The sequence below is a fragment of the Solanum tuberosum genome, unplaced genomic scaffold (assembly GCF_000226075.1).
Source record: "Solanum tuberosum cultivar DM 1-3 516 R44 unplaced genomic scaffold, SolTub_3.0 scf00126, whole genome shotgun sequence".
Classification (NCBI taxonomy): domain Eukaryota; kingdom Viridiplantae; phylum Streptophyta; class Magnoliopsida; order Solanales; family Solanaceae; genus Solanum; species Solanum tuberosum.
In genome coordinates this window covers 373,850-394,006 of record NW_006239051.1, presented here as the reverse complement: position 1 = coordinate 394,006, position 20,157 = coordinate 373,850, and the positions used below count along the sequence as shown (strand labels likewise).

The 20,157-nt window shown below is 31.5% G+C and overlaps 2 protein-coding genes across 2 annotated transcripts; both read left to right on the top strand.

The window, feature by feature from the left end:
- Positions 1 to 6,310: 6,310 nt before the first annotated feature.
- Positions 6,311 to 10,419, top strand: LOC102599392 (nucleoprotein TPR). The gene is made up of 4 exons (XM_006350471.2): positions 6,311 to 6,764; positions 7,221 to 8,445; positions 8,671 to 9,593; positions 9,691 to 10,419. The coding sequence occupies exons 2-4, from the start codon at positions 7,242 to 7,244 to the stop codon at positions 10,033 to 10,035; spliced, it is 2,472 nt and encodes an 823-aa protein (XP_006350533.1). The 5' UTR covers positions 6,311 to 6,764; positions 7,221 to 7,241; the 3' UTR covers positions 10,036 to 10,419.
- A 3,057-nt stretch (positions 10,420 to 13,476) lies between these two features.
- Positions 13,477 to 15,146, top strand: LOC102599067 (uncharacterized protein At4g00950). Its single transcript, XM_006350470.2, has 2 exons — positions 13,477 to 14,237; positions 14,781 to 15,146. The coding sequence occupies exons 1-2, from the start codon at positions 13,596 to 13,598 to the stop codon at positions 14,853 to 14,855; spliced, it is 717 nt and encodes a 238-aa protein (XP_006350532.1). The 5' UTR covers positions 13,477 to 13,595; the 3' UTR covers positions 14,856 to 15,146.
- The last annotated feature ends 5,011 nt before the right edge of the window (positions 15,147 to 20,157 follow it).

The window sequence follows — 20,157 nt, the reverse complement described above, 5'->3', positions numbered from 1 at the left end:
TTTGTGGTAGTCCATGGGATGCACAATAAAAACCTTGCCAATACATTGTCATAGCAAGTCTATCCGCACCGATATATTGGAGGAGGACGAGATGGACCCCAAGATCTCATATTAGTATTAGAAGAATTTAGATGAGTAACCCCAATACTAAATGAAGGGGCCTGGCCCATATGTATTAGGAAAAAAATCTGGAAAAAAAAATGGAAGAAGACAACAATGGAGAAGACAAAATCCTACATATTCACATGTTTGAAATTGATTGACTTGAGAGAGAGAATCTTTTTGAAAATCAAATTAATTTAAAAATTGTAACTGCTAAGAATGTAGAGTGAATTTAGGGAGAGAAAAGAGGAGTAGTAAACGTGAGTTTTGGCTGATGGATCTTATGTATCTGAAAGTTTTAAGAATTGAAAGAAATAAGGGATTTATGAAATATTTCAAAAAGGTAGGGAAAATGGAGAATAAGGTAAGTAAAGTTGTGTATATAAGTAATTTATCCTACATCAAATGGTATAAATGAAATTTATTTTCTCTTTTTCTTTTTTTTGATATAACTATATGATATCTCAAAATTAATTGATCCTTTTTATTTAGAGACTCTTGAAATAAATACCGAAAAATAAAGATTTTCTCAATATTTATGCAAAACGTCATAAAAGCAATGTCATTAATTTGAATGTCATCAAAATAATGATATTTAGAGCAAAATATACATTAATGACATTTGACGAAAAATGTCAATAAAAACAATGACATTTAATACAAACTAATGTCAAAAAAATTCAAATGTCATATTATTAATCGCCAATTACCAATATTTACACCTAATATTGAAATTTATCTATTTTTTAAAAATGTTTCATCATTCTTTATATTTAAACTCTAGATCCTTCTTATCTAAATTCACACCAAATTTCGCCCCATATAATTTTGGGGTGGAAAAGTGCTATTTTCTACTCGGAATTTTTAATTCTCAAAACTCAAACGACCTCAAATTTATAATTAATGATAAGAAAATTCTATCCATATTCCGTCCTGCCATACTTTTTGACTATTACTTTTCAATTTTTATTCATTCTTCATTCACACAACTAGTCTCACCTCCCTTGTCCATGGATCCTACCTCTAAAGTCATAGTAGCATCCACTTGTTTTCCCCAATCTACAAACACCCGTACACCTTTGCTTATATTCTTGTCGGACCGGGTTTTTGATTTCTAATTCAACATATGGTATTCAAATTGAATTTTAACTAAATATAAATTTACATTAAAAAGTTTCACATTAAGGATAAAGGATGAACCACTCCATCACATCCTTTGTTGGTTTCTTTTATTACTAGAAAGTGATGCTCGTGCGATGCACGGGGACTAAGCCCAACAACTTGATTTGTAATGTGTTCAAATATACAACATTTATTATTAAAAAAAATGGATCAAAAGATATACTTTACCTTAAATTTTTCGTCATCTCATATGTATTAGCATTAAGTTAATATTGCATTAGTACCATCTAAAAAATATTGGTGGTGCATAGTTAGGTTACAACCAAAATAACTACACCTAAATGTTACAACAATTGATATAACACATTGATTTCATAAAAAATCACTACAAGGAAAAGAATCATCTAACACTTGTAATTTTGAGAATTAACCAAAAATAAATAAATCTCTGCCATCAGACGAAAATTGTAATTTCACACAATTTTTAGTTGAGAATTACACTACCAACAATGCTAAGAATATTAATGATAGATCCTAAAAAATTTCTCTTGATCTTGCAACTGTTGACAGTAATCTAGCTTTCATTTTTTCAAGTAGATTTTTTTTACATGAATGTTGGTGGTTCTTCAGCTATACATTTGTACCTTTCAGATAAAATAAAATAAAACATGATTCAAGAGGAAAGTTTTCGTCTAAACCCATAAAAAGGAAGTGACTCTGATGGAGTAGTTAAATACCACTCTAGCCTTTTCAATTTGCTTTCTCCATTTGTATTTGGTCCCTGACATAAGCATGTGTTATTGTTAGAAATTCATCCACCTGAAGAGGAAGGCATAACAAAGAATCAGGGACCATAACAAATTTCAACCGAACAAATTAACGCATGTTCAAATTACGTCATATAAGCCCATTTGGCCTCAAAAGAGCCATATATATATATATAATCAAGAAGGCGATCGAGAAGACATGAGTTCCCAAACTGTAGTATAAGTCTTTATCGCAGATGTGAGCTTCCCCTCATCTTACTTCCCGCCACAAAGAGGGCATGGAATTTCGGAGTGAATGAGTGCAACAAAACAAGGAAAGAGCAAGAATTTATCACGATTGGGTTGGTGTGAAGTCTACCGCCTGTCTAGCATATGCTTTGCATGAACATCTCAATGTCCAAGATAAAAAGAACGAGGGGAAGAATCGACGAGGGTCAGACTAAACGAAAAAAAAAAGTCAGGCTTGAAGCACTGCTGGAACCCGTTTAAGGGTCGCTAACAAAAGGTGAAAGGAGGCCGGCCGGAAGCGACTCGCTCCTATTCTCGTTGGGATTGGATATAAATGGGAACCTTCGCTCTCTTTAGCATTTTGGTTTAACACCACGCAGGCAGCTGGTACCTTCCCAGCTTCTTCATCAGGTAACCTGCCAATTCAACACATTGTCAGCGGCATTTTGCCTGTAAAAATTCATTAATGAATCAGTATCTCCTTTACTTGAACACGGGTTTCGACTTCCCCTCCGGAGGACCGGTGTAGCTCGCTTCGCTTACCGCCTTCGTCTTTCGCCAGGGCTTATACTTCATCAATGTCAAAGATATGGTGATCGTGCCGTAAGACCTTGTTCCTTTCTACTTGACGTTCTTTATTTTCCTCGGTTTTTACCCCACGGAGCGGTAGCTTGCTTACTTAGCGCTTGCGCTAAGGATCTAATCAGAGTCAAACTTGGATTTGAAAAAAAAACCTTTCCCTTATTAGCCGGAGTACAAGTGTACGTAATTCTCCTTAGCTTTTTTCGTTGAGGTAAGGTATAAGGTAAGCCTATTATAGTACTGCCCCAGTAAGAAGTTCGTGAGTGAGACAAAACGATTCCCTCAATACAGCTTCACTCCGTCAAGTATATATATATATGATGAAAAAGTTAGTTGTATTATATATAGCCATTGGATGGGTTTGGATGGCTTAAATTTAGGGTGAAGAAGCACAATCCATATGTTTGCCTTTGTAGCACATATGGATAAGTTGATTTTGGGAGACTTGAATTGTTAATTTTTTTTTTGCTTTTTTGGCCTAATTTTGAATTGCAATTGTAGTCAATTTCTTTGAAAAATAGCCACTATTTATTATTGTTATAACCCTCAATTAATTGCTTATTTTCCAACTCTACATAAATTATTGTTATAGCCCTCAATTAATTAAACCTAAGTCATTGATATCAATATTAGACATGTGAGTTGTGACAATTGACACTCATTCAAGAAATAATTTGGGGAAATAAAAATGATAGTTAAATCTTTTTTTTTTTACAAATATGGTTCTCCTAACACTATAAGAATTGATTCCTAAATATTGATATGGTAAAATAAAGGTAAATGTGGATAAAATATAAATAGTACAACTCACATAACATATTATACAATTAAGTACCGCAACGTTAGTCCTTTTTGTTGTTGGCTTATATATAAGGTAATATTACATTTCAATCTCGTATAAGTTGGTGTGTTGAACTGGAGATTATACAATTTTATTTTTGATATTCCATCTGTTTTAATTTGTCTATCATGTTTTAACTTGGCATAAAATAAAATAAAATAAAGAAGTTTTTTTAAATCTCATGGTATTAAATTAAAGATATGTTAAATGAATTAAAATAACGTTTAATCTTGTTGTCTTAAATATGTCATTTAAAAAATTGTCAAAAATAATAAAAATAATAATTGAAATAGACTAAAAAAAGAAGTAGAACAAATAAATTAATTACTATTTGGTATTTCGTACTCCAAATAAATTAATTACTATTTTGCAACATTTATACTAATTTAATTACTTGACTTTTCCCCCCTCTTTTTTATACAATTATTTGGTATTTCGTACTTAATATTCGTAAATAAACGTTTTTTTTATTAGGGATTTCTCTACCAAACATCCTTTTCGACATATCAAACTTAATCAATCAAAACGTAGGACTTTTTTTTTAATCTCAATTCTCAAATGTCTGCTTAATTATAATGTAGCATTATATTGTATGATCCGAAAGTTTAATTAATTTATAATTACTGGATTAGTATACTTGAAAGTTGTACTGCAAATCTAATTAATGTATCTAAAAGCCCATGTTCCAAGGGAGGGAAATCATGATTGTGGATTAGAAAAACAAATTATAATAAAGTAAGGTCATTAGCTTTTCTTTTCTTCCAACTCTGCATTTCCCAATAATTAACATGATCTGCACAACTTTTTTTCAACAATTTCCTTCTTTACAGGTATTAACACAAGTAAAAAAAAACCATTACTCCAAATAAACTAGCTAAACCCCAATAGTGACAACCCATTAATAATTTAAGGGCGATCAATTAATTATTCTTTCATTAGAAACAACAATAACGTATCTAGTGAAATTCCACAAGTGAGTTCTAAGGAGGGTAAAATGTACACAAACCGTATCACTATCTTGTGGAGGTAGAAAGACTACTTTTGAAAGACTCTCGTTAGCAAATCCAGATACAAAAAAAAGACAATGAAAAAATTATAGCAAATAATACCTAAGTAGTGCAAAGTTTGCCATAAAAAAGCAAAACAACAATAAAACAGTAGTGATCAATTAATTTAAAAGCAAAACAACAATAAAAACAGTGATCAATTAATTTTCTAATATTCTTTCATTAGAAACTTACTTTATACATAATTATATATAAGTTTTTTTTTTCAATGTGCAATATTATGGCTATTGAAACCAATTAATACAATGAAAGTCTCAAATGTAGTGGCTAAGGGAGAACAAGAATTACTTGGACTTCCCAAAAAGGCGTAGATGGCGTGTATCGGATACTCTAAAAGTAATTAATGTAATTTTGTAGGATTTAATACACTTGTTTCAATATTTTTAGAAAGTTCAAGCAACATAAATTTTAGATCATGATCCTGACTTTTGACAGTTATACTAGCATTTTTAGAAAGCTCAAGCAACATAAATTATAGATAATGATCTTTAATTCTCAACCTCGACATTTTTTTTTTTTTTGGTGTGTGTAGAGTTGGCTGGACCCATGAGTACCTAGATTTTTTTTTATTTTTTTTTTTGTGTGTGGCTTCATCATGAATTTGATGATGAATTGAAATAGGTTTAAATAATTTGCATTGTTTTGGGTATAATCTTTAATGCCCCCTTAGAAATTGATCAACATCAATTGGTACATGAACATTTAATGAACAAACCAAATTCATCATTCTTCTTTTATGTTTACATACACATCATTGTCACTCTTCAATAAGAAAATCATGAATGGCTCTGGTGGAATTTGCTGTTTTTAATTCTGCAAATTAAAACTATGGAGAATTATTTTTTATTAGGGTCCCAATGTAGTTACTCTTTGGACCTTTTGCCTACAATAATGAATAAGCAATCTAATAGTAGTATAGAAGAAAATTAATTAAAAAAGCACTGATTTCTTTGGTTTACCTTAATTTCTGTAAGCTTTATGTGGCGCATATATATTTTTATTAGTAAGAAGTGACATACAACTTATATTATTAGAGTGGGTGACATAATAAAAGTCAGTATGCTAAAGTCAAACACTCTAACTACTTGATTAATCGAAATCAAGGAAAATGTTTTTATGAGTTTTTTTAGTTATGCACACAATATTTGAAAGTTATTAGTTCGATTAATTTAAATTGCACTAGTAAAATGTAATAAAGAGAGAAATGTTCTCTACCATAAGTTTTTATTTTCATTCCTAGGCGAGATCTTTGTTTTCCGAAGTGTTAAAAACTTGTGTTGCTTGGACTCTCAAAAGAGATGCTGCCAAATTTTTATCAAATAGTGATATTTTTCATAAATCTGAACAATATAGGTTGAAATATATTTTAAAGATTCACAAAGTCAAAGAAAAGATATTAAAAAAGATAAAAAAGAAAAACACAATTGTGATCCTACGCGCTTTATACTTTTCAGATCTCACTTATAAGATAATTTCAGTGAGTATGTTATTATTGTCGTGAGCATACATGTATGTACAGCCAAGACACCCTGGCAATATGCAATATATTGTGGGCCTGCAAGCTAAGATAAAGATGTAGTTTTTATGTATTTAATTGAGATCTCTATTAATTTGCCATCTAAATTTCTTTAATATTAATGGTGACAAGCTTCCCAAAAATCTAGCTTTTTTGCTTCCTCTTTTTATTTTAGAGTCCATAAACTGAAGAAGAAAATAAGGGGAGCAAAAGGGTACCCAAAGTGGGGCTTTTTTGGGGTCACCTTTTTTATTTTTCACTGAAAACCAGGGAACAGAATTCTTGATTTATATTCTTTTGCTCAGTTATGCTGGCAGAGCTTTTTTTAACTGATTTTGCAGACTCAACAAATGTTAAAGTTCATGCCTTTGGCATTTTCTGTCAGATTATATTTGGATAAACAGAGATGGTACTGCCAATTCTGCTCTGATTCAATTACTGGAGTTGTTTTTTGTCCTCTAAGCCATTAATGTTAGCTCAGAATTGTGGGGGTTCTTTTTTTTGGTTTTTTCCAGCTGAAGAAGAAGTCTTCTTGATTTGTAAGTTTACTGTTTTCTTGAATCTTGATGTTATACAGTAGTAAAGTTTCTGCATTTGGCAAGTGTTTAGTGGTAGCTTTTTAAGAATGTGATTTCAGATTCTTGATACATGATAATAAGATTGTTTTTTTTTTTTTCCTTTTGTTTATTTTCCAGTATTTAGCTTGGACCACAAGAAGTTGCTCTTGTCTCTTTCACTTTATCATGTTTTATGTTCTTCCAAACTCCACCTCTTGAACTAAAATGAAATCTGGGACCTTTTTTTGTTTGTGTTTGTAACTTAAAGGGGTCCTTTTCCTTCTTTTGTTATCTTGATTTTTTCTTCTAAATATCCCTTTTCCCCTAAATTTTTAGTGAGGAGGTGATACTTTTGAAATGATAATTAAGGAGTGGCTTATGTTTAGGCAAATGCCCTGATGAGTTTCTGAATTCTGACACTTTTTTTTTCTTCTCAAGGGAGAGAAGGTTAATTGAGTAATGGATGAAAAGGGTGTCTTAAGTTCCTGTTTGATTACATCAGAAGGGAGAAGGGAGAGCTTATGTCCAATTTACTTTGGTGTTTCTTGTGCATTTGTTGCTCTTGGGCTCTTACCGGAGCCCGAAAAATGTGATGAGAATTTGTTAGAAGTGAGAAATAAGATGCTTCAAGGAAGTGCTCATCTTTTGGGGTTGCTTGTGTGGAGAGTTCAGAGGGATGAAGCAAGAAATGAAAAGTCTGGATTGTTACTTAAGTTAGCGAATGCAGAGAAAAAAATCGACGAACTGAAGGGGTTAAGAAGGGAGGATGCTAAAGCAAATGAGAAAGTTGTGTGCATATATGCAGCACAAGAGCAGTGTTGGTTTAATGAGAGGAAGAAACTTAGGCAGCAAATTGGTGCTTTTATGAATGAGTTGAGAGTTGTTGAGAAGCACAAGGACACCCTTATTGCTGAATTGGATAGCAAATTGGAGGAGAGTAAAGTGGTTGTGCAGTCGAAAGATAAGATCATTGAGGACGAAGGGAAAGCGCGTCATGATCTTGAAGAAAAGCTGAAAAAGGCTGATTCTATAGCAGAAGAATTGAGGAACACTGCTAAATTTGATGCTCAAAGGCACTCTAATGAGATCTCCAAACACAAGACTGCATTCATTGAATTGGTGTCTAATCAGCGGCAGCTTGAAGCGGAGATGGGGCGTGCGCTCAGACAAGCTGAAGCAGCAAAGCAAGAGGTTAATTCGGTACTTGAGCAAAAGGAGCAGGCTATCTTGATGACCCAAAAACTATCGATGGAGCTAGTCAAAATGCGCAAGGATTTGGAACAGAAAGAACAGATTTTGTCAGCTATGCTGAGGAAATCCAAATTGGATACAACAGAGAAACAAATGCTTTTAAAGGAGATCAAATTATCAAAAGCCAAGAGAAAGCAAGCTGAGCTAGAGACTGAGAGATGGAAGACAGCTTCAGAGTCTAGGTATGAGAGACATTCATTGAGAAATATGCTGTACAAACGTATGAATCCGAAGTTGGAGGTTGTTGCCAGTGGGAAAGGGATGCTTTCAAGTGCAATGATGCTACCAACTGGAAAAAGTAGATCACAGAAGGCTGATTATCTTCTCGACGAGCAACCTGGGGGTACAAAAGAGCCAGAACTATTTCCTCATGTTCCTGATAAATTCTTGGCTGAGGATGCTGAAGAAGAAAGTAAGACCATATTTGCGATTCACATGTTTTGTTAATAGCATATTCATCAATCTTAATTAGTGATAATATATTCGCGATACACATGTTTATTCATAGCATATTCATCAATCTTGATTAGTGATAATATGTTTCCTACTTTCCATTGTACAGAATTTCAATATATGGAGTTGTCATTCTGTTTATTTATTATGTTATTTCTTGTGTTCACTTCAATCTTCTGTGCAGTACTCACAGATGATGTTGAGCACTTGGAGAATTGGGTTCGATCAGAGGCTGAAAAGTACAGTGTTGCAGTTGAGCACAGGCATCATCTGGAGCTGGATGCTTTTGCAGAACAACTGAGACTCAAAGATGAGAGGTTAGAAGCTTTTCGATGGCGCCTACTCAGTATGGAACTTGAGTCAAAGAGGTTGCAGTCACATATTGAAGTGCTGGACCATGATCTAGCTCAGCTCCGGCAAGATAATATGAAGTTGGATGCATTGCTATTGAATCGAGAAGTAGAAGTACAATCTCTCAAACAGCAACTCGCGGAATATTTTCACCTTCCTGATTCCCAGAAATCCAATGCAAATGCTTGTCCAAAAGAGCAGGACAAAACCAATCATACAGTTTGGTCCAACGTGACACTTATAAAGACAAAGCCAGGTGAGAAAGAGCAAGAAACAAAGAACCATCCTGAGGAAACCTCTCAAAAGGTAAAAAATGGAAGAAAAGTTGAGACCAGAACAAATAACCCACAAAAAGACATAATTTTGACTCTACAGTCTCCTACAAAGGAGATTGGTGAGGCGAAAGATGGAGTGTCACATCCGAATGCTTCTAAGGCAGAACACTTCAGCACAGAGGATGCTCGGAATGCTGAAACATCAACTTCAGAATGTGATAGCGAAATTAAGAAAAACAAGTCACTGTGGAGGATGGATTTACATGCTCTTGGAGTTTCATACAAAATCAAGAGGCTGACTCAACAATTTGTCATGCTTGAGAGGTTGAGAGGCAAACAAGAACCTGCTGGAAATAGTGAAAACAATGATAATGGACGATCTGGCACTAGAGGATTCCGTGCGTTGATGTCTTTACTGAATAAACAAGTTGCTCGTTACGAGTCCCTTCAGGGGAAAATCGATGATCTATGCAAGCGGATGGTATGTTTCTTACTAAGTATTATTCTTAACTTGAAAAATGATCTATTTTGTTGCTCGACTCATCAATGCTAATGACCTCTTGTTGTGTAATATGCAGCATGAGAATGACCTGAATGTAAATTGTGAAGGTTCAGTTATACGAAAAACGAAGGAAGAAACTAAGATGCTTGAGCACTTTCTTGAAGAAACATTTCAATTACAAAGATACATAGTTGCAACAGGGCAAAAATTGATGGAAGTCCAAACAAAAATTGCTTCTGGATTTGTCGTAGCTGCAGAAGAACTTGATACACCAGCAAGCTTTGATGTCAAACGGTTTGCTGATGGCATTAGAACTCTCTTTAGAGAAGTTCAGAGAGGCCTTGAAGTTCGTGTATCTCGAATTATAGGTGATCTTGAAGGAACTTTGGCCTGTGATGGCATCACATATTTCAAGAGATAGTGCTCACAGACGCAGAATCTTGTTAGCCTTAAGCCTTAAGGTACTTTCCAGGTCTTCTTATCTTAACTTGAGACAGAAAATTTACATGGTGCAGCAGCTTATTCAAAGAATGTCTTCAGTTTTATGGAACCAAATCATTAATCCAGTCCCGGATATACATGTAAATATCCTACAAGTATAAATTCCAATAATTCGCGTACATAGAGAGTTGCTGCATCATCTATAACAGTATCAGTGTTTCACTTATATTCAGCCATTGTTAATTTTTGCTTTACATAGTTTTCTAAATAAACGAATTCCGCCTAGAGGGGGTACAACTTGTGCATGAATCTCTTGGATTTACTTCTGAACATGATCATAATATATAACATGAGGAATTACTCATTAATTTGTCTTCAAATGACAAATTTAAACGTTCATTTCGATGAGGACAGGCAGGGGTAAAGCGATGGGTTGATTACTCATAGTTGATCAGTCAACTAATAGTTATTATTATTTCAGAAAGTCATTTTTCTTCTCGATTGTATTGCCTTCAACAATGAAAGTGACTTTCTGAGATAACTTAAAATTAACTGAGAAATCAACTCACAAAGCTAACCTTATTATAGAAAGTTTACGATATTGCAACAAGAAAACTAACATTGCTATACTTTTTTGGTTCATGTAATGTGGATATGTAAATCTTTCAAATAATCTTGTCAATATTCATTTCTCCTTTGCCTTTTTTACATATGAAATCATGGTCCTTTTAAGAAAAACATTATTGACTTGCTATAATCTTGTTGATATGTTCTGCAACATTTTTCAAATATTACATGAATGATAACACTTCAACTCTTATATCTGTAAAATTGTTACTTCCTCCGGCCTGTCAATATTTACTTGTTCACGTTGACTTGACACACTCCTACGTCACACAGAATTATTATAAATCATCTAAATATTGAGAAAATGAATAACACTTATCCATAAGGATAATATAAGTTAAAATGACTTTTTAAACTGAACAAGTAAAATTGAACCTAATAAACTGATAGAGTAATTAATAGCCGTCAAATTAGTTTGATTTGGTTGTCTTTCCTATCCTAGAGAAAGCAACTACTAAATTGTAGGTGGAAGTCTTTAACATGTTTCCTTATTTAGCCGAACAATTAGATATACTCATTCACTTAAAAAATAAGTGTCATCTTAACAAATATTACGTATATTAAAAAATTAATAAATATAATATATAGTTTACTAAACGATTTATTATGTAATAAATGTCTCTTGAAAATTGCACACGGAGTATACGGATATACTGGGAAAAAACATACTAATTTTTGTCTTGAATTTTTAAGATGACACTTATTTTGAAATGAAGAAAGTATACGACTCTCATAAATCAGCGATTTTGTGAATGACCCAAAAATGAGCAAAGGAAAACAATAGTAAAAGGTTTGGTCATGAAAAATACTTATTCGCACCTGATATATAATAAATCAAATAATTTTTACCTTAAAAGTCATAAAATAAAGTAAAATTTATACTCTCACTTAACCAAATAATTTGGAGACTTAATGGCCTTCATATAGTCTGCATCTAGGTAGGGTTGTTGTGACCAATATTTTCTTCTTGGGGTCGACTATAATAAATGAACATGGACCTAAGAGTAACATGCATTTAATTGCTTCATGACCAACATCCTGTAACAATTTTTATTACTCGAAATATAAAAGAGTACAAAATATCGAGAGAATTAATTCTCATATAGTTGGAGCCTCTGTATGTAATTCGATTTTCTGGAAAAACTAAACCAAATTAAGTTTTTCAAACTTAATTAAGTTGGATTAGAATTTAATTAACGGCACAGATATTTTGTTGTGGCAGCAGAAATTAAACTGAGATGTGACCAAACCATATTAATTACTCCTTAATGAATTGATTAGTCAAATTAAGATATTTCTGGTCATCCCATGTGGGAATGAATGTCCTCTATGGCTTAAGCCATCTTCTTTTGTCCCTTCTTTTTGCAACACTTTTTTCGGTATTCTTTATGTGTTTTTTTGATGGTTGCATTGAGGTTCGATTAAATCTAAATTTATATATTATAGAGTCAATTTCTAAGTTTTAGGAAGGATTTAATTTTTCATACTTATTCTATCTTTTATCTTGCATAAAATTATATTTAGATTTCCTCATAATTTATACATGTATTCCCTCCGTTCAACTATAGTTGTCCATTATACTATTTTGGGATGTACAATAATAGTACTTGTCCACTTTATGAAATCAATTGATAATTTTATTTTAGTTCCTAATTTACCTTTTTTCATTAATTGTAGTCATTTCTCTGTTACATTTTTCAAGACATTGTATATTCAAAAGGATATATGCAAAGTCAATAGTAAATAAGTATTGTTGGACAAAGAGAGTATTGGTTATGCGATTTCTAAATTGCAATTCAAATACCATATTAATTTTACATGAATAATTTACCCCCTAACAAGTTATCAAACATGAAGTATTATTTATGCAGAATTTAATATACTTGCATAACTCATCTCCAAATCAATTACCAAATGACCTCATAATTTTTGTCTAAATTATATATTTATATTACAATAAAATCATATGTTTATTTCATCAAACACGTAAGAATTTTTTTTATATATATCAAAACATTTCTTAGAAAATCATCTTTCGTGTCATATGATCATCTTAACATTGCCGGCAAAAAATTGAATGCCATTTGAATGTTTCTTTTTCACCGTTATACCAAACCTTACCTCCATGACCTTTTCATAACCCTCTTAAATAATCTATATTATATATTATATATAATAATATTATATTTATAATTTTCTTTTGTTTAATAAATAACTATATAATATAAACTGAACGGTTGATCTTCATTACCGACTGATGAGTAAGTCATTATGTGACCGTTGAAAGTCGTTATCAATTCTTTGTTTTGCTTATGACTAATTCAACATCTTAAAAATTGGCCCCACTCATCTTTAAATACTTCTTTTCAGTGTTATTTGTCGTATCTTTCTTTTACATATTGCTTAATAAAATACTCCTTAATTAGAATAGATTGTGAAAAAAATAATTAATTTTATCTTAAATTTTTAACATAATTTGAGATTGTTTTCAGAAATTAAAGATGTAATACATAAATATACCTTTAAATTTGATCTTATCTGATATATATGTCCTTCAACTTTGGGTATGCACAAATAAACACACGTGTCCTATAATTATATGTGGACACTCAAAGGACATGCATGCTTGTGTTATGCATTTGGGAATCATGACAGATAATTTGAGACTGAACGAGTAATTAATAATATTAAATGGCCCCATACCCTTATAGTTAGGATTAAGCTAATCTTCAACGAAATATCAATATATATATCCGTTACTCGTGAATAAGAAGCGCCAGATAAGAGGAGCGTTTTTACAACCCCTCATTTTTCATGCTTACACATTTAATTTTATACAAAATATATAACATGAAGTGAGTGAAGAGTTTGGAATTGTGACATCAAAAAAAAAATTGTAAAATTTTCTACAATATGGCCTCTCATATTCATCATGATGATCATACAAGTACTACTAATTCTTCTTCATATTCTACTCCAAAACTTTCTTTATCTAAACTTCCAAACAAACCAATTAGAAACAACATCATGAATAATAACAACAATCATGTACTAGCTAGTAGTACTACATATGCAACTCCACCACTTCATCCAACACTTACAATTCCATTTCAATGGGAAGAAGCACCAGGAAAACCAAAAGTTACAAAGTCCAAAACAGCAAGGTGTCTAGACTTGCCACCAAGGTTAACATTGTTGTTGAATGAAGAAGGTAAAATTACTAATACGCCCTCCCCAACGACCGTGCTGGACGGTCCTTGTAACGTGGGGAGGTGTTTTTCGTCGATTGACGAAGCATCTCTTGAGAAGAAAGAAGAGATTAGGAGTGGTAATAATAAGGAAAATATTATGATGGGATCATGGAGATGGGAAAACTTGAAGGAGAATAATGATAATAATAGAGGAGTTGTTGACAAGGGTAGTTTCGACTTTTCAGGTCCTCTTAATTGTTCTACTTCAAGTGCTTATGATTTTGATACACATCAAAAGAAATTCTTAAGGTTTACAAGGAAAGGAAGCTTCTTCAATTTCTCTCGTAACAATTCTAATCTCTTGGTAAGTTTCCTTTAATACCCTTTCTTAATCTTGGCCTAAATTATGTATGTAAGTTAATTAATTATTAGCATTAGAAAAGGAAAATGTATTCTTCTTTCATCTTACTGCCCCAAAGAAAAAAGACAGAATTCTTCTCATCTGTCCTAGCCTTGGTGGACAGAGTAACCTGATACATGTTGTTGGTGGGAGGTGACACATATATCGTGAAATTAGTCAAGGTGCAAAAAAGAAGAAAAAAAGACAAGTAACTTCTCTCGCTAGACAATAAAAATTTGTAAATCGCTAATTTTTAAAACATACTATTAACTATTTAGCGACAGATTAAGACGAAATTCTAGCCTAAGATGTTAGCTAGGAATTCAATATTAACAGTCACTTTTACTTATATTATAGTAGTAAGTCAAATCAGTACCAAAAAAATATATTTTATTCATTTCAATTTGTTTATCGTAGCATGACTGAATTTTTGTTTTGCTTGAGTGGCTAATCAATTATAATCTGTTTATAATAAATATATATTAATTATTGTGTATTGATTTACAGGGAGGAATTTACGAAAGCTTTAAGCAAGTGGTTCCATGGAGATGGAGACGACCAAAAAACAAAAGAGCTATATGAGCTATATATTATATGAATATAAGGAAAATTTTATCCTATAATTATTTCTCACTTTTAATTAACATGGATTAATTATAAATTGAGTCAATTATCTATAATGACTTTATTATTATGTACTTGGTTGATTATAATTAGTTCATGGAATTACTAATCTGTATTTAGGTGCAATGTACTTGGAACTTGATTATGTATATATAGGTTGTATACGCCATGTGAACTTATCTACTATTTCTACTGAGCACTTACGCAATGAAATTAACATTTATACATGCACTGTATAAACTTTGAGAAGTCTTTCAAATGCAAGTATACATTTTTTAATTATATTTGGACTTGTATTTGTACATAAAGTATTAACTTAATTCATATTCACAAGTTACCTAAGTAGAAATAATTTTTTTTATAACTATATAAATATAATAACTATTTCTTCGTATTAGTTGTTCACTTTCTCTTTTACGCTCTTGAGAAATCATAAATAAGAAAACTTTTATGAATATTTACAAATTTATTTACACCTTAAAAAAAGAATTAATTGCAAGGATAAAGTGAAAAAACGTAATTAATTCTATTTTGATTTTGTAAATTAACAAGCAATTTTAAACAACTATTTTTGCAGAGGGAATAGTATCTTTTGAAACAAATATTAATGTGGAATCAAAAACTCATCTTTTCAAAAGATACTTGATACAATTTTAAAAACTCAAGTTTCAAAAGATAGAGAGGGAATAACATGTTAAAAACTCAAGTTTCAAAAGATCTATTTTTTTTTTATACATTTTGCAGAATCAAACAACAGTACTATACCAAATGTATTTTCAAAAAATGAAATTTGGGGGAGGATAAAATATTGTACACCTACTTCAGAGGTGGAAATATTGTTTATGATACGTACTCTCTTGGCAAGAACAAATAATCCCACCCAAAAAAGAAGTAACTAAAATACAATTGAAAAAAAATACATGACAATCACAACAATAGTAACAAAATCAAACTATGTTGTATAAATTAAAACAAAAAAGTAGTTATGGAGACTTGAAGGGAAATTCTTAGCAAGACTTTTTGTATTAAGATCACAACCAAAAGGGGAAAAGATTGTTAAGATAAATAATCAATGCCACATGGCTAGATTTAGACATTGATCATATACCTACATTACTACTAATTGTGCTTATGAAATTCTAGCCTATGGTAAACTAAAGAAATCTAGCTAATAAGCCCTATGGGAAATTAAGGAAATGAAATTAATAAAAATCAGCAGCCATGGCCATGGAAGCCCTTCTTTTCTTGTAATTAGCCTTGAAACATGCTTGTCTTAGCTTCTTTGTTCTATCAGTTAGTTCCATTTCAGGCACTCTCTCAACCATCCTTTGATGCTCTTCCAGCATTTCCACTTCACTTGTAAGTCCCATTTCCTGCATCAAATAGCGTTACACTTTCAGATGTTATATATACCAACTTTCTCTATTCACTATAACGGAAGACTAAATAGGGACACGTAAATGTCAGATCTGTGGATAAGATTATGACACGTGTATGTCTGTTAGTATAAATGATATATATGCTCTAGTTTTTAGACAGCAGGGCACCAATGTCCTAAAAGTATGACGAAGGATATCTGCATATCATTTACAATAGTTCGAGATATATTTGTCCTTTTTCCCAATAATTTATATCAAATCCGCGAATCAAAAATGTAATTATTGGAAAAAGTATTGGATACTCAAATATATGATAGATATACCAGTATAATAACTTATATGTTGTTCTATATATATACGAATCTAGGGTACTACTAATACAATTATTAAGAATAACATATTATAAGGAGTATATATGGTCCACAACCAATAAAGTAAACATGATATGAATAGGGCTCTAATTAACTCTTAATTAGTTCTAATTAATCATATTTATACTTATTAGTTAAAGAAAAAACGTACATAGACAAAATTAAGCACGTACCTTAACGCTATGAATTAGAGTTTGCAAGCTCTTAAGTTTACGATGAGGCCATCTCATTATATTAAGTTCCCTACATCTTTTCTTCAACACTGTCAATCCAACTCTCAACTCTTTTGCTGCTTTTGTTATTGGTACATGAAAATACCTTTGTATTTCTTCCAATTCCAACGTATCGCTCTTCTTATTCCTCATATTATTATTCCGCTTCTGAATAATATCCATCGAATCACCACGAATTTCATAAAAAGCAGGAGTAGTAACCTGAGATTCGCCTAAAGGGTCATGTGCCACGTTCAGAGGCATGGCATTGAAATTTGCATCATGAATAATGAGGGTATTATTGTCTTCTTGAAATGGTGATGGTAGTAATTTCAAGTCAAATGAGCCCAAATCTTGGCATATTTCTTCAAACTCTACAAGCCCAAAATATGGCAAGTGGTTGTTTTTGAGATCATTGGGTAATTGAAATGGATCAAATTCAAAGTTCAATAAGCCTCCATTGGACAATCTTGAATCTCGTTGCCATGTTCTATTGATAAAAAAAAAAAAAAAGAACAATACATTAATTTTTAATCAAGAATTAATAAATATATAAAAGAAAGACGCAACCAGAAAAAAATCATGTTGACAGCGCCACCCTCAAATGGGAGTACTAAAAAAAAAGAGAAGAAAAGACATAGCTCCAAAAAATGTACAATACATATTAAGAAAAAATAGTTTACTACGTTTTGAATAAATTAAAATTTTAAATACAAGTACAACATTTGATCAACACTACTGAATTTTGTTGAACATGTAAACAGAACTATAGCTTTGAAATTCGCCTATCGTGACCTTCTTATCAAGAATGTCCTCTAATATTTTATTTCTAGATTAGCCGAGCCTAGCAAAAAATGTACTATATACCAAATAGTTATAACAAAAGATCGCGAACATAATAGTTAACTTGCTACGTTTATGCTACTTACCCGAAGGTGGAAGGAGGGTATTCTTCTTCAGAATACAACCAATCAAAGTGATCATTCTGATTTTCCATCTTTAGAACATCAAGTACTTGAGATTTCACATCCATATTTGGAAGATTTTTTTTTTATTTTTTTATGTAGAGAGTTTTATAAAAAATTAATTGAAAAGGCCAATGAGGGGTGTGTATATATATAAATTGGGAAATGGAAGTAATTAATTAATTTGGAGTTCGTGCGAGAGGATTATGGGAGTTACAATGTATAGAAATTATGGATTTTGATTAATGCGCACGGCTTTTAAATATGAATTAGTGTAAAAAATGTGCCTATTAATTGTTTTTGATAATTACATGATTAATTGTGGGACACTAATTAATGCACTATTCATTCTAAATTTCATCTACATACACCACATACAGTATGTATGCGTGTGATTTCGATGTGTGTGTGTTTACACTTAGCAATATTAATCGATGCATGCATGCTTATCTAAAATGAGGTTCATAATTTTATTTGACTAAAAAAAAAAGAACATTTAATAAAGGATTTATCCACAAAATTTATCGCTAAATAGTTGTAGCTAAAACTATTTTTTGATAACTCATTGCTAATCCATCGTTAAATTGAAATAGATTTTTCTTGTTTTGTTTAGTGATAAAAGTCGCCTGTCTCCCATTTCAGTTGTTGTTTTTTAAGTAAAAAAATGAATGTAAACAAAACTTAACTTATATACATAGATATATTCTATATGAAAATTTATGTTGTTAGTGAATTTTAACTTGTAGAAAGTTACCTATGAGATATTTTTCTACTTATTAGTTTCATTTACTATGGATAATTATCTGTAATTACTTTTTTGATAATTTGATGGTGTAAAAATAAGATTTTACATTATCATTATAGAAGTTAAATTCAACAAATGCATCTACTAGTTTCCATTTTATGTTTCTAAATATTAGATTATTACTGAGGGTAATATATATATACGTTTAAGAAAAATAATCTCTAAAAATTTTTTATCATTTGAATTAATTACAAAAATCCTCCTTTTCCTTCTCTTTCTTAACATCCCGGATATATCACTCCACCTCTATCAGATACTCTACATTACAATATTGTTAGTGTACGATGTATCTTGTACAAATGTTATTGTTGATACATAACCCCAATTATTTCAAACCTAAATTAGTATGAATATGGTTTATAGTTATGTATCTGACACATAATTCGTGTCTTGTTTGCTATGTATCAGAAGAAGGAGAAACGTATTTGTGAGTTCTGAAAAATCTGAGATTATTATAATTTGAAAAACTTTCGAATTGAAGAATGATGTATGGATAATAGTGAATGGAGTCAACATATTGGGATTAACGTAGAATGGAAGTTACAAAAACAATTACTCCTACTAACAAGTAGGAGGAGAGTATAATTAGGAATAATTATGAACACAATTAATGAACTCAAATGCGCTCACGAAATACATTTATGTTTATCTGCTCACCCTTGTGTTTAGGGTTCTGTAATGGGCTTTTCTTTGCTGCCATCCATCAAGACCTGTCCAATAAATTTAGGCCCAGAAATTAGGCCCCAAACCCAGATTTTGCAAGTTTTCATGAATATGGCCTATATTTCTGGTTTTCCTCTTCTTCTTTTTCTCACTCGTATTCAGTACTTCGCATTGAAGCTCGACTAAATCTGAATTTCACGTTGCACTGAAATGGTAGTTGTCGAGTATAGTGGTGAGTTGGTGACCTAATGGTGTCTGGACGGTGCTGTTTTGATATTTTTGAGTGTTGACATTTTGGTAAAATTCCACATTGGATACATCATATTACCCTTTAATTCGAGTATTGATATTTAGGGGTTGCATATTGGTCGGTTCGGTTTTGAAGTTTATCAGTCCGACTTATTAATTATTGATTTGTAGACATGTTAAATCGTTATAGGACCATTTAAATATTGACTTATCGATTTATTGGTTATTAATCGTTATCTGGTTCGGTTATCGTTTAACCGTTAAGATTGACACAAAAAATAATGATTGAAAGTTGATAGATTGCATCTTGCTCAAAAGCAACACTAACACATTATAGAATAATTAAAACTTGAGATTATCAGAAATAAAAATACAAAACTAAATCTTAAGTCAATGACTTTATATACTGAATGGTATAAACATAATTTATTAATTTACTATCGATTTATCAGTTAACCCGTTGAGAAAAAAACCTCAAACAAATAATCCAATATAAAGAAAAACCAAAACCATTATTTAAACCGTTTAATTAATAACCCATTACCCATAAATTAATTATTTAAAAAAAAAATCAAATTATCAATTTCGATCCAATTTTAAATAGACCTAATTAATA